General features: G+C 44.2%; 1 protein-coding gene across 3 annotated transcripts in view; it reads left to right on the forward strand.

Annotated features, from left to right (window-relative positions):
• The window catches only part of znf423 (zinc finger protein 423), a 245,230-nt gene that overhangs the window by 38,537 nt on the left and 192,395 nt on the right, over positions 1–14,298 (forward strand). For all 3 annotated transcript variants that reach the window (XM_063004163.1, XM_063004165.1, XM_063004164.1), the window contains exon 2: positions 8,988–9,047. In XM_063004163.1, the coding sequence (XP_062860233.1) occupies positions 8,988–9,047 (60 nt within the window). The remainder of the gene's footprint in view (positions 1–8,987; positions 9,048–14,298) is intronic.

The raw sequence follows: 14,298 nt of genomic DNA on the forward strand, positions 1-14,298 counted from the left end.
GCCGGTGGTTTAGACATTAATGGCTGTATATTGAGTTATTTTGAGGGAAGAATAAATTTACACTGTTATATAAGCTGCACACAGACTACTTTTCATTGTGTCAAAGTGTCATTTTGTCAGTGTTGTCCCATGAAAAGATATACTTAAATATCTGCAGAAATGTGAGGGGTGTACTCACTTTTGTGATACACTGTATATATATGATGGATATACTGTATATATGGGCAAGTCGTAGCCTAGTGGTTAAAGTACTGGACTAGTAATCAGAAGGTCACTGGTTCAAGCCCACTGCCAGCTTGCTGCTGTTGGACCCTTGAGCAAGGCTCTTAACCCTCAGTTGCTCAGACTGTACTGTCATTGTAATGTAAGTAACTTTGGATAAAGGTGTCTGCTAAATGCCGTGTGTGTGTGTGTGTGTGTGTGTGTGTGTATATATATATATGTATACTGTATATATATATATATATATATTAGGGATATATTAGGCAGCAAGTGAACATTTTATCCTCAAACTTGATGTGGTAGTAGCAGTAAAAATGGACAAGCGTAAGGATTTGAGCGAGTTTGACGACAATGGCCAAATTGTGATGGCTAGACGACTGGGTCAGAGCTCCAAAACTGCAGCTCTTGTGGGGTCAGTATGTATCAAAAGTTATCCAAGGAAGGAACAGTGGTAAACCGGCAACAGGGTCATGGGCAGCCAAGGCTCACTGATGTGGGGAGCAAAGGCTGGCCCGTGTGGTCCGATACAACAGTCGAGCTACTGTAGCTCAAATTGCTGAAGAAGTTAATGCTGGTTCTGATAGAAAGGTGTCAGAATACACAGTGCATCACAGTTGCAGGGCTGTTTTGGATGCAAAAGGGGGACCAACACAATACACACAGGGCGTCGAGGGTAGTAAATCTGAGAACTAGATAAATACGTCCCCACCACTAATAAAGCAGAGTGATTTCCCACAGGAATGGGAAATGCTTTTATTAGAGGAGCGTTTTTATCTCTTTGTAATTATGTTTTTATATATTTCTATTTGTTTCTCAGTCTGGGCAATAGTTTGAGATCATAGTGAGTGGTCTTTACTGGTTTTACTTATTTTTTCTTGATGTACTTGGACATTTATTTAATCCATCAAGACATACATATATGTTTGAAGGAGTATTAACATTCCAGCTTGGCACTGTGGAGCCGGAAACATCTAAATGCGCCAAATCAGAGCATTGACACTCAATAATTTTTGATTACCACCAACAGTTTTACCACCACTTTATCCTATTTAGGGTTACAGTGGCTCCGATTCACTGAGGAAACACCCTGGACAGGTTGCCAGTTCATCACAGGGCAAACACACATAAAAACATTCACACACATTAACCTGACTGCATGTCTTTGGACTGTGGGAGGAAACCGGAGCACCTGGAGGAAACCCACACAGACATGGGAGTACATGCAAACTCTACACAGAAAGAACCCAGACTGCTCCACCTGGGAATCGAACCCAGGACCTTCTTGCTGTGAGGCGACATTAAAGCATCTAGTAGCATCTATCTAATCCTCATGAGCAATCTTCATGAGGGATCAGTGATAGCTCAGTGGTTAAGGTACAGGACTAGTAAACAGAAGGTTGCCGGTTCAAGCCCCGCCACCACCAAGTTTGCCACTGTTGGGTCCCTGAGCAAGGCCCTTAAGCCTCAACTGCTCATCGTGTTCCGCTCATTGTGTAAGTCACTTTGGATAAAAGCGTCTGCTAAATGCTGAAAATGTAAATGTATGTATGTATCTGAGTGGTGGCCAGTGTTAGCAGTGCTAGTGCTAGTGCTAACAGTGTGTAGGAGGCTGGGGTCTGCCGTGGCCGCCGGCTGGGTTGTATTTAGTCGAAAAGCAAAGTTCAGCTGTGTGGTGCTGTTGTGCTTTAGCCTGCAGGTAATCGCAGACCTGCGTGCTACTCTGTGTGGGTGGGTGTGTGTGTGTGTGTGTTGAGGATGCAGGACATGTCTGGTGAAGCCTCCTACCTTCTCAACACTCCCACACTCTCCCTCTCTCTGCCTGACCACACTCTTTTCTAATGAAGCATTAAATAAGCTATGAGTGGTGCCCTGATGGTGGGTAATCTAGCATTTCGTCTTCAGGAATTTACCGTCCAGCTTGCTAGACGTGGTACACTGAAGTAACTTTTTGGGGATAATAGTGCATAAGAATAATTTGGTTTGATTAGACACTTGTTGGGTATCGTAGCGTCTGTGGCACCAACAAATGGACGTCAGCCTTCTTGTTATGGAGTAGAGTGGGATTCAGATACAAGCCTTTGACTTTCCAAGTCATCAAATTGCTGTACTGTTCAGGCTACACAACTTGATCTCTTATAATCAGGAGTCATTGTGGTTTGGACACTACACGACTGATCAGCGATGGGGGTCATGCCATACATTCCACCACTTGGGTACCAGTACAGAAAAGATCCTTGATGCGTGTCTTCCTTGAGTTGTGGGTGAATCAAGACAAGCAAGACTAGTGGCTTGAAGATTGCGTGGTACGGTTCAAGTCATTAGACTAACGGACCAATCACTCACTCTCTCACTTTCTTAACCGCTTATCTGATTAGGGTCGTGGGAGGGGGGTGCTGGAGCCTATCCCAGCTTTTCAATGGGCGCAAGGCACACAGTAACACCCTGGACGGGGCGCCAGTCCATTGCAGGGCAGACACACATACACACACGTACACACACCCATTCACCTATACTGTGGGAGGAAACCGGAGCTCCCGGAGGAAACCCACGCAGACACGGGGAGAACATGCAAACTCCGCACAGAAAGGACCCGGACCGCCCCACCTAGGGATCGAACCCAGGACCTTCTTGCTGTGAGGCGACAGTGCTACCCACCGAGCCACCGTGCCTCCACAGACCAATCAGAATGGACTAAATCCTTCGTGTCCAGTTACAATTCTTGGGCTGTGATGTCAGTCAGCATGACATACATGCCCAGCATTAAATAGTGTAGCATGGAGGCACATCTGGAAGTATTCCAGGTGTTCCAGTTGTCTCCCGGATTTTCTAATCAAAATTGTGTACGTAGGTGAATGTGTCAGTGTGTATGCCCTGTCTAGTATGGATTCCAGGTGGTACCAGACCCACTGTGACCCTCACCAGTATGAAACAGAAAGACAGAAGCAACTGCGCTATGGCTAAAGGAAGCTGCGGTTAGATGAGCTCCTACAGGATATAAGTGCACACACTAAACCCACTTCCTGCCCTGATTGATTCACAAAAAAAGGGGGGGGGGGGGGGGGTATACACAGGCAGAAACCACACTACCCCTGCCAGCCATGCTGCATTCCTTCCACATAATCTGAGCCCTAATTACACACAGACACCAACCCTTACTCTATCAGAGTAACACATGGACACAGAAACACAGAACACGTAGCCCGGACTCTGTACGCCCGTGCTTCCCAGTCTCCGCTCAGCGGGGTGGCCGGTGCGAACTCGGCTCCAAGTTCACACCATGTGTGTACGCGTATGTGTATGTGAGCGGAGCCAATGCTAACAGGTCCTTTTGTTTGCTCTGTCAGAAGCCTGCTCAGTCAGGAGCTGCAGCCCCTGATCCGCCACACACGGCCAAAAAGACTAGCCTGTTACCGCTCGCCAGGCTCCTCGGCCCAGAAATAACAACAGACCTCCTCTGAGCTCATTTGGGCTGGCGTACAATTCCACTCCTGCTCACTTTTGCTTCATTTGTCCTTCTTTTTCGCTCCTAATGATGCTAGCAAAGTACGTCTTGGACCTGGGCTTACGGTTAGTCATTTGGCCCATGTGCCCACTCGGTGCTGTAGTGTATTGATGTGTGTGGGGGGTTTATTTCACACAGTACTCCCAGCAAGCATTACAGTTCATATTTCTCTAGCCTCTCTGTCGGCCCGGCCTGGTCGACTCGGGCGACTTTGCTGGACTATTTTTCAGGAAAGGCACCACGCTGGTTCTTTTAGTCACGTCTAGGTCTCTTGTTCTTTGTTGGACTGGGAGGGTAGCCTCTCAGCTTTGTTATATGCTCCCTTTAGTGTGTAAAATCTGTCTGTGGGCTACATATTAACCCACACACACACCAAGTCTTACAATTACAGTCTTTTACAGCATATTTCTGTTGATTTTTTTTATTATTATTATGCCATGCTTATAGCTAACCCCACTTCAAACCATAACCTCAGTTCCAATCAAATAGGGTTTTTAAAAGTCAGCGCAAGTCAGTCACTTTTATCTCTTTCCGCCGTCTCTCGTCTTTCCTCCAGTCCTCTCCAGCACAAACCTCTCTCAAACTCTTCATTTTCTCTTCTAGCGGCTAGTCTGATCTCTTAATGACTGTCTTCACCCCCCATGAAGCTCATTAGTGATAGCCATCTTCTCCACTTTTGCCCGTAATCCTCAAAGTAAATATCGTCCTTCGAGTTGTGTTCTGAAGCTATTTCACTTCTGCAGCTTGTGCCTTATGACGTGTCTTAACGCAAAGTGTTCCGATGAATGTTCGGATGTTCCATGACAATGGAATGTGAACAGTGTATTCAAGTGGGCATTAAGTTCTTATTTACGTTTGCACAGTTTCAACCCAAAATCTTCCACAGACTACACAGAGATGATCATGTGTGTAGAGAAGCACACTTTTCTACTGATAGTGGAATCCCGAAAGGGATAAAATGCACTCAATACGTAAACACGTACATCAAACGTTGTCAGCACGTTGTCAGTGGTGGTGTGTTAGTGTGTGTTGTGCTGGTATGAGTTTTTAAATACCGTGTCCACTCACTGTCCACTCTATTAGACACTCCTACCTAGTTGGTCCACCTTGTAAATGTAAAGTCAGAGACGATCGCTCATCTTTTGCTGCTGTTTGAGTTGGTCATCTTCTACACCTTCATCAGTGGTCACAAGACGCTGCCTACGGGGCGCTGTTGGCTGGATGTTTTTGGTTGGTGGACTATTCTCAGTCCAGCAGTGACAGTGAGGTGTTTAAAAACTCCAGCAGCGCTGCTGTGTCTGATCCACTCATACCAGCACAACACACACTAACACACCACCACCATGTCAGCGTCACTGCAGTGCTGAGAATGATCCACCACCTAAATAATACCTGTTCTGTAGTGGTCCTGTGGGGGTCCTGACCATTGAAGAACAGCATGAAAGGGGGCTAACAAAGCATGCAGAGAAACAAATGGACTACAGTCAGTAATTGTAGAACTACAAAGTGCTTCTATGTGGTAAGTGGAGCTGATAAAATGGACAGTAAGTGTAGAAACAAGGAGGTTGTTCTAATGTTATGGCTGATCAGTATAATATATATATAATCCGGATAGCTTCCAACGGAAGGCCAATACGTCTCCACTTTTTTAATATATAATAATACACAGGGCTGCTGAGTTAGCTTAGCATGTAGTAGTGAGGAAGTAGTGAGGAAAGTTGCCAACAGATTATAATCACATGAAACTTTATGTACCTTTAGGACCTGTTTTGGTCTGTGGAATAAATCTTGTTCCCTGAAACTGCATTTGAAAGCAAGCAAGTTTGTGAGAGAAAGATGCTAAAATGCTAAGCTAACCGCAGCACAATGGTAGCTCATTTCAGTGCAGTCCCAGTGCAGATTAATTCAAACTAATTTGACAAACTTTGTCCAATGTGCTTGGAATTTAAACTACTTAAAACAAAGCTTGTTTTTTGTTCTTTACGTGTGAGACTGTGTTGCTGTGTTCAAGGGCTATGGGAAGGGGAGGAGGAGGTGATGTTTAAGTGCTCATTGTGTGCTGAGTTCTGCTGTATCCTGTTTGTGTGCCAGTGGGGCTTCCTTCCCCTGCTATGCCCAGGAAAGCCTTCATCATCACTTTCCTCCTCTCATCTGCCTGCTGCCGTTACCTGTTTTTGCACCTCCGAAATTAGTACAGGGGAAGAACACACGCACGCAGGGTTTCACGGTACTCACACAAAGCCTTTGATGTATATCAGCCAATCAGATACGGCGTATGGCATACACCTAAGCCTGGTTAACATGCTGCTCGTCTGGGTTTACGATTGAACCCTTTCATGCATGGTGTCCACATCTGTGGACAGTGAACTTCCATTTGAGGTCATATGCCATGGTTATGTTCCTGTATTCCAAATAATTATTGCTTGGTGACATCATCAATTCAAAATGGTTGGGAGTGACAGCCATGTGCTAAATGCCTCACAGGCGTATCTGTGGAAAAACGTTTATTTCAGGAGGCCAATCGGGGCAGTAAAAATTGTCGTTTGTACAGTAAAATATGATGAACATGTTTATGGTTTATAAAATAAAACTGTGTAAAAAAGGTGGTTTTAAAAGTCCATGTTTGTGAACGTCATTCATTAGTCAGATCTATCTATCTGTCTGTCTGTCTGTCTCTCTATCTGTCTATCTACCTTTGTTTATCCTGTCTGTTTGTCCTGTCTGTCTGTCCTGTCTTCCTGTCTGTCTGTCTATCTGTTTGTTCTGTCTGTCTGTCCTGTCTGTCTGTATGTCTGTCTCTGTCTGTCTGTCTATCTATCTATTTATCTAGTCTGTCTGTCTGTCTCCTATTTGTCTATCCTGTCTGTTTGTCCTTTCTGTCTGTCCTTTCTGTCTGTCTGTCTGTCTGTATGTCTCTGTCTGTCTGCCTATCTATCTATCTAATTATCTAGTTTGTCTGTCTGTCTGCCTTTCTGTATATAAATATTTGTGTCTGTGTATATACAGTGTATCACAAAAGTGAGTACACCCCTCACATTTCTGCAGATATTTAAGTATATCTTTTCATGGGACAACACTGACAAAATGACACTTTGACACAATGAAAAGTAGTCTGTGTGCAGCTTATATAACAGTGTAAATTTATTCTTCCCTCAAAATAACTCAATATACAGCCATTAATGTCTAAACCACCGGCAACAAAAGTGAGTACACCCCTTAGTGAAAGTTCCTGAAGTGTCAATATTTTGTGTGGCCACCATTATTTCCCAGAACTGCCTTAACTCTCCTGGGCATGGAGTTTACCAGAGCTTCACAGGTTGCCACTGGAATGCTTTTCCACTCCTCCACGATGACATCACGGAGCTGGCGGATATTCGAGACTTTGCGCTCCTCCACCTTCCGCTTGAGGATGCCCCAAAGATGTTCGATTGGGTTTAGGTCTGGAGACATGCTTGGCCAGTCCATCACCTTTACCCTCAGCCTCTTCAATAAAGCAGTGGTCGTCTTAGAGGTGTGTTTGGGGTCATTATCATGCTGGAACACTGCCCTGCGACCCAGTTTCCGGAGGGAGGGGATCATGCTCTGCTTCAGTATTTCACAGTTCATTTTGGAGTTCATGTGTCCCTCAATGAAATGTAACTCCCCAACACCTGCTGCACTCATGCAGCCCCAGACCATGGCATTCCCACCACCATGCTTGACTGTAGGCATGACACACTTATCTTTGTACTCCTCAACTGATTGCCGCCACACATGCTTGAGACCATCTGAACCAAACAAATTAATCTTGGTCTCATCAGACCATAGGACATGGTTCCAGTAATCCATGTCCTTTGTTGACATGTCTTCAGCAAACTGTTTGCGGGCTTTCTTGTGTAGAGACTTCAGAAGAGGCTTCCTTCTGGGGTGACAGCCATGCAGACCAATTTGATGTAGTGTGCGGCGTATGGTCTGAGCACTGACAGGCTGACCCCCCACCTTTTCAGTCTCTGCAGCAATGCTGACAGCACTCCTGCGCCTATCTTTCAAAGACAGCAGTTGGATGTGACGCTGAGCACGTGCACTCAGCTTCTTTGGACGACCAACGCGAGGTCTATTCTGAGTGGACCCTGCTCTTTTAAAACGCTGGATGATCTTGGCCACTGTGCTGCAGCTCAGTTTCAGGGTGTTGGCAATCTTCTTGTAGCCTTGGCCATCTTCATGTAGCGCAACAATTCATCTTTTAAGATCCTCAGAGAGTTCTTTGCCATGAGGTGCCATGTTGGAACTTTCAGTGACCAGTATGAGAGAGTGTGAGAGCTGTACTACTAAATTGAACACACCTGCTCCCTATGCACACCTGAGACCTAGTAACACTAACAAATCACATGACATTTTGGAGGGAAAATGACAAGCAGTGCTCAATTTGGACATTTAGGGGTGTAGTCTCTTAGGGGTGTACTCACTTTTGTTGCAGGTGGTTTAGACATTAATGGCTGTATATTGAGTTATTTTGAGGGAAGAATAAATTTACACTGTTATATAAGCTGCACACAGACTACTTTTCATTGTGTCAAAGTGTCATTTTGTCAGTGTTGTCCCATGAAAAGATATACTTAAATATCTGCAGAAATGTGAGGGGTGTACTCACTTTTGTGATACACTGTACAGTATCTATATATCTATCTCTCTATCTATCTGTCTGTCTGTCTGTCTGTCATTTTACAGACATTTTATAATGATCTTGAATATTAATACAGCAGAACATATTACAGCATTAAATTGCAACTTTATACATAAATATGGAGACAAATGTGCATTTTGCTTTCCAAACTGGGACGCCATAGGTCAGGGGCTCAGTGCAGAGGGATAGAAAATATCCCAGAGTGCCAGTGACTGTGGAAGTGACAGCAGTGATGAGGGATATGTGCACGTTAGATTAGGGTAAAAATATAATGAGTTGCTACTTTATCTGCAGTAGATGGGTTTCCACATACATACAACTACACTTACATCTAAAATCTCTTTTTTTATTGTTAGTTTTTAATAATTAAGCTTAAATACATGACATCAAATACATGTAAGTTGTGTAAGCTGTGGAATGTTACTCATTTATGGCATGGTGTCCACATATGTGGTCAGTTAAAGAATTTTGAAATAAAACCAAATTTTGTAAAAAAAGGAAAATGCATTTAAATTTTGGCATTATTTTGACTAATAAAACAGAAGATAGATGAAAGGGTTAAACAACAATGTCTAAGTCTTGATTTTTTTCTCTTTGTAGCAGTGGAAGAGGCAGATTCGGCTGAAAGTGCGGGAAATTGGGACTCCACAACTCCGGCAGGTATGTTCTACATTCCACCGTGGCTAGTAGCGTGGCGCCTTCCAGTCAGCGCTCACACGACACCTTTAATAATTCTCTTCTGACTCCTGTGCAGCTCCTACCGTCGTTCCAATCCGTAATATCAATTCCACATGGCCTGTAGCCCTGCGCTCACAGGGGGGAGAGGAAAGAGAGTGGGATAGAGGAACGGAGAGAACCGTTTTCATAAGGCATGGGAGGACGGTGGCCAGGTGCACCCTAGAGCCGGGGCTTTGTGGCTGCTTCCTGTCTTAATGCTTTGTGGGGAGAATGCGGACGTATGTGTTCGTGACTTATGGGTTCCTTTCGGGTTAGACCTGCCTCGCAGGCAATGAACAATCTTATCTGGCAACATTTCAGGAGCCTGGTTTGAATTGTGCATCCGTTTGAAGCTGGGATTAGATTTCTGTCCTTATTCTTTATACACAAATGGAAGTAAAGTACAGTTCTCAAAACCAGTATGATGCTCCCCCATACCATGATAGATATTGGCTTTGATTTCTTCAGTTTTTGTATTTAAAAGGTTTAGATATTTAAGCCAAATTCCATATATGGCAAGAACAATGAATAGACAAATCTAGTCTAGTCAAATTTATTTGTATGGCGTTTTTTTACAATAGACATCATCTCGGACCGACAGACCACAAAAACCCAGTTCAACAAGCCAGGGGCGACAGTGGCATGGAAGAACTCCCTTAAAATTACAGGAACAAACCTTGAGAGGAACCAGACTCAGCAGGGACCCCCATCCTCTTTGAGTGGCCTGGGGAATAATTTGAATGAATTAGATTAAAACTAACCATAAATACACACAAAACTTAAAGTTATAACTAGTGTGTTAGTAGTGTGCTTTTCATTATTCAGTTTGGCTTAAGATAATTAATAGTGAGTTCTGGATGGTAGATACCCGTCACATCTAGCAGGAGCTGCATTGTTGGCACGGAAGTCTCAACTTGCAGGCTTCAACCTTGGGTGGGTAAACAGGTCTCCGTAAGAACAAGGGCTGGCACTGATCCGATACTCTGTATCAGTATCGATCCGATATTGGCCCAAATCACTGGATCGGATATCGGAAGGAAAAGAACGTGTAATCCGATCCGATACTGTTGCTTAATGTAAATAACACTTAATGTAAATAAGGCCATTGTTTGTATGTCAAGCAAATAACACATGAAGATATGTTCCAACAAAGTGCCGTTTATTACCCGCTCACTCGGCAACTGATCTACAACAAGAAATTAAAACACACTGATCCACTTCAACTTTTAGCATTTTAAAAAAATACTACTGCCACATCTAAACACTTTTTAAACACAATAAAAATCATCTACTACTGCCACATCTAAAAACACTGTTTAAACACAATAAAATCGCTTTATAAATGATAAATCTGAGATAAAGAAAACCTTGTCCCGGCTTGGAGATCTCTCACATCCTCAACGATTAATCCATTAGTGTTATGATATAAAACACACTACACCGTTTCTTGTTTAGCCACAGGTGACCTCTTCAAAATCCAGCAGGGTTTAATCATCTAAAAATGTGACAGAACTTTAACGGAAAATCTCAACCAAACTCTGCGTCCTTTGTAATTTTTGCACTGCATGCATTGATATTTAGATAGCTAGTTTAACCATGGTGCATTGAGACATGTATTATTACTGCTTTTTTGAGAGGAGAAATGACGGTATCGGATTGGTATCGGTATCGGCAGATACTCAATTTGCAGTATCGTATCGGACATAAAACAGTGGGACGTGGGATAAACGACCAAAAATGTAGTTAGGATGTGATATGAAATTAAGAAAGAATTACAGCAGCGATGGTTCATAACCCCTGAGCTTTGTTGGTGAATCCGACTAAGCTGTTATTGCGTCATGATTACAGGTTAGCTCATGCTGCATTGATGCTTTAACCACATCAGCTGACCCGTCCACTCTTTTTAAAATTCAACTCTTTGGCTTCATAGACAGCATGTAAAAACCACCATATCCAGTAATATATCTGTAAATGTGTGAGTTTAGGTTCCTTTGATATCTTAGATTGGGTGATAATACGTGCCCTGTATGTGAGGAAGGAAGTGCTGTTGAGCTCAGCAGAGAGACGGAGTAGGAAAGAAAAGGACCCAAGGGGGCGACAGGATGACGTGGGCTTCTTCTAAGCTGCCCTCGGGGAGCGCCGGAGGGGGGGTGGGGATAGGGTGGGGGTGCTGACTGCAGTCCTGTGTGGCCACGAAACGCTGCGTATGTGAGATCCGGCAGGATGGGGAGTCCCTGAGCTCTCCGTAATGCATCCCGTTTTTCCTCTCTTTTTCCTAAAAAAAAGTTTTTTTGTTCCCTTTCCTGGTCAAAGTTGCTGAGGGTCCTTGCACATTCATTCAGTTCTAAACCTCTGAACTGAAATCAGACATTCTCTTAAAAAATTTAATTCGTTACTATAAACGAATCATGTTTTCCTGTGTTTGCTTAAGTCACCTGTCCTGGGCTAGTGGGTGAGAGGTGGGTTGCCATGTCTTATTAAAAAAGATTAAAAAACCCTTCCTTTCCATTATTCCCTTGGAGATGATTTTAACGAAGACCCTGGTGTTCAATCCATGTATTAAATGAGTCTGTGTCTGTATGGTAGTAGGGGGCTTCCCTTCTTCCCTCCTTTCCACCCACCCTCTGCTCCCAAACCCCAGAGGACCTAAGTGTGGCCCCTTCACCCCTTCCTGCTGATGAAGAGCTTTGGAGGTACACCCTTCCACCCATAGTCTCCATCTCTTTCTCTCTCTCTCTCTCTCTCTCTCTCTCTCTCTCTTCCTTTCCTTCTTGCTCTCTCGCTGTCTCTGACTCCATTCCGTGCTCCAAGAGACAGAAAAACAAGAGTCCCTCCCAAGCCCAGAGGGGAAGACGAGGGAAGGAGAAAAGGTCGAATGTGAGCCAGGTCTCACACTTGAGACTCATCCAGGGAGAGAAAGAGGCAGTGTGGCACTGGGGATGGATTCCAATAGTAACATAGTTTAATAAGGTTGGGGTAAATTCGCTGTGTCTCTAGAATCATAGATTTCATTGGTTGATGAAGAAAGGCTGATCTTATAGTCTGATTTATTTTAATTGGCTTTGTCCGTATATGAATCTACATTGAGACACGTTGACTAGAACACACGCTTAAGCACACACACCAGTATGTGTCCCTGTCTATGATTCATTGTGGAAAAAAACAACTCATATCCCAGAGTTCCGGCCAAAAAGGGCTGTTATAAATCTGAATTGCATTATTTTATTCATTTTCTTCTTTCTGATTGGTCAGCCAGCAGGATTCTGACACACTAATCCAGAAAACCCGCTGACTGACTGCGAAGCTGCTTTTTGCTACCGTACAGACGTCCAGTGTCCTTTAAAGGTGCTTTGTATGAGGTCACTAAAATGTGTGAATGGCTGTGGGTGAGTTTCAATTCATCAGAATCCTACTGAGCTGCCTTGCTGCCTACTGCCTACCTAGGCAGCTGCCTAAGTAGAGAGGATTCTAATAAGCCATCAAACTCTAAGGCAGATTATTTAGACACACTACTTAGACAGTGATTACGGCAATTGCATCACCTCATTTTACTGGCTAACACAGTTAGCCTCAGCCTATTCAAACCAATGGGCTGAGGTGACACAACTCGCTAGCATGCCAGCTAACATCACACTTCAGTAGTGGTTTTCTAGGCCCCCTTTTTATTCTATTTATTTATGCATTTCTCCCGCTTCTGGGGGATCCCTGATTGCATTCGAGGAGGGTATGTTGCTGCCCATGCCTCCTCCGACCCGTACGCAGTCCTAGCAGACCCCTTCTTTTTGCCCATGCTTTCTGCACAGGTGCCTCTATCTGCTAATCAGGGTCCTTACACAGCGTTTGAAGACCCCACCCACTTAGTCCGGTCATCTCACCCAGAAGACACGGTGGCCAATTTGTGTCTGTCAGTTGTGCCTGCTAGATGGCGCCCAGCCGACCGGTGGCAGAGGATTTGAACCAAGGTGTTCAGAGTCTCGGTGCTGGTGTGCTAGAGGAATATCCCGCTGCTCCACCTGGGTGCCCCTGTTTATGCACATATTTTACATGTTGAAGTGTGAATACACTTTAGGGCCCCTCTATATAGACTAGACTAGAATAGAATAGAATCTTTATTGTCACTATACCCAGGTACAATGAAATTCTGAGGACAGGTATATGGGCTGATGATATATATGTTCTGCTAACGTTTACTTCCGACGTGTCTTTGTTTTTTCATCAACTTTTAACCCTCAAGGCTTCATTTTGAACACATATTTTCCAAACTGTTGCTCATACAACCCAAGAGGACAGGTAAATGACCCTTGGGGGCAGATTACCAAAGCTTGGAAACCTAGATGGATAGAAGTTTATTATGATGAACAAATTGCAGTATAGATATCATATCACATTGGTCAAATTTATTTGAAGATGTGTGTAATCTGGGAAAAAGGGGGCAAAATGATGACTTAGGTGGGCATGGCAAATCCCCAAACTCAGGTGAGTGTTTGTCGAAGCATAATGTGTGGTGGCACATTATCCTGTTGGAAGAGGCCAAACCCATCAGAATGAATGCAGAACGTCACAAAGGAGGCGTTTGTAGACGTACCAGGGGTCCCATGGAAGGTCGTTTATTGAATATTTGTCTTGTCATTGCACAAAGTAGGATATTAATCACTCTCAGTCTTGTGGCCGAAGACGCACAGCATCTCTCCGGGTGTAGCCTGAGCCCAAGCCAGACAGCATCTGGGGAGACCGAGGTGTTTTTACTTCTCCGGATAGAAGTAGGAGAAATGATGACCCTTCGTTCCACACCTCTACCGATTCAGTCCGACCTGCTCTCTGTGATACAGTGGACAGTTTAGAAAAGAGGACACGGGCTAGATCTCCCTCTTTCTTCCTCATTCATCTCCCTTTTTTTTCTCTCCATCTCCTTGCATGAACCTCTGGAGGTCCATAATATATTTTTAATTTCCCCAAGGCAGCCCCAGGAAAACAGTTCTAATGTGTGAAGGGGAGGTGTGTGTCTGCCGTGCGTGGCTGTACGTACTTATTATTAGCGCTCGTCTATGTGTGTATCTGTGTACTGTGTACCATCCCGTCTCCCGAATCCCGTCTCCCGAAACAGGTGACGGCCTCGGTGAGCAGCTGTCATCCTGTTCATGTTCTGTTTTAATTCTCTTCCTTCCATGACGCTCTCTTTCATCATCTCCCTCAC

Source organism: Trichomycterus rosablanca, chromosome 11, assembly GCF_030014385.1.
Source record: "Trichomycterus rosablanca isolate fTriRos1 chromosome 11, fTriRos1.hap1, whole genome shotgun sequence".
Taxonomy (NCBI): Eukaryota; Metazoa; Chordata; class Actinopteri; order Siluriformes; family Trichomycteridae; genus Trichomycterus; species Trichomycterus rosablanca.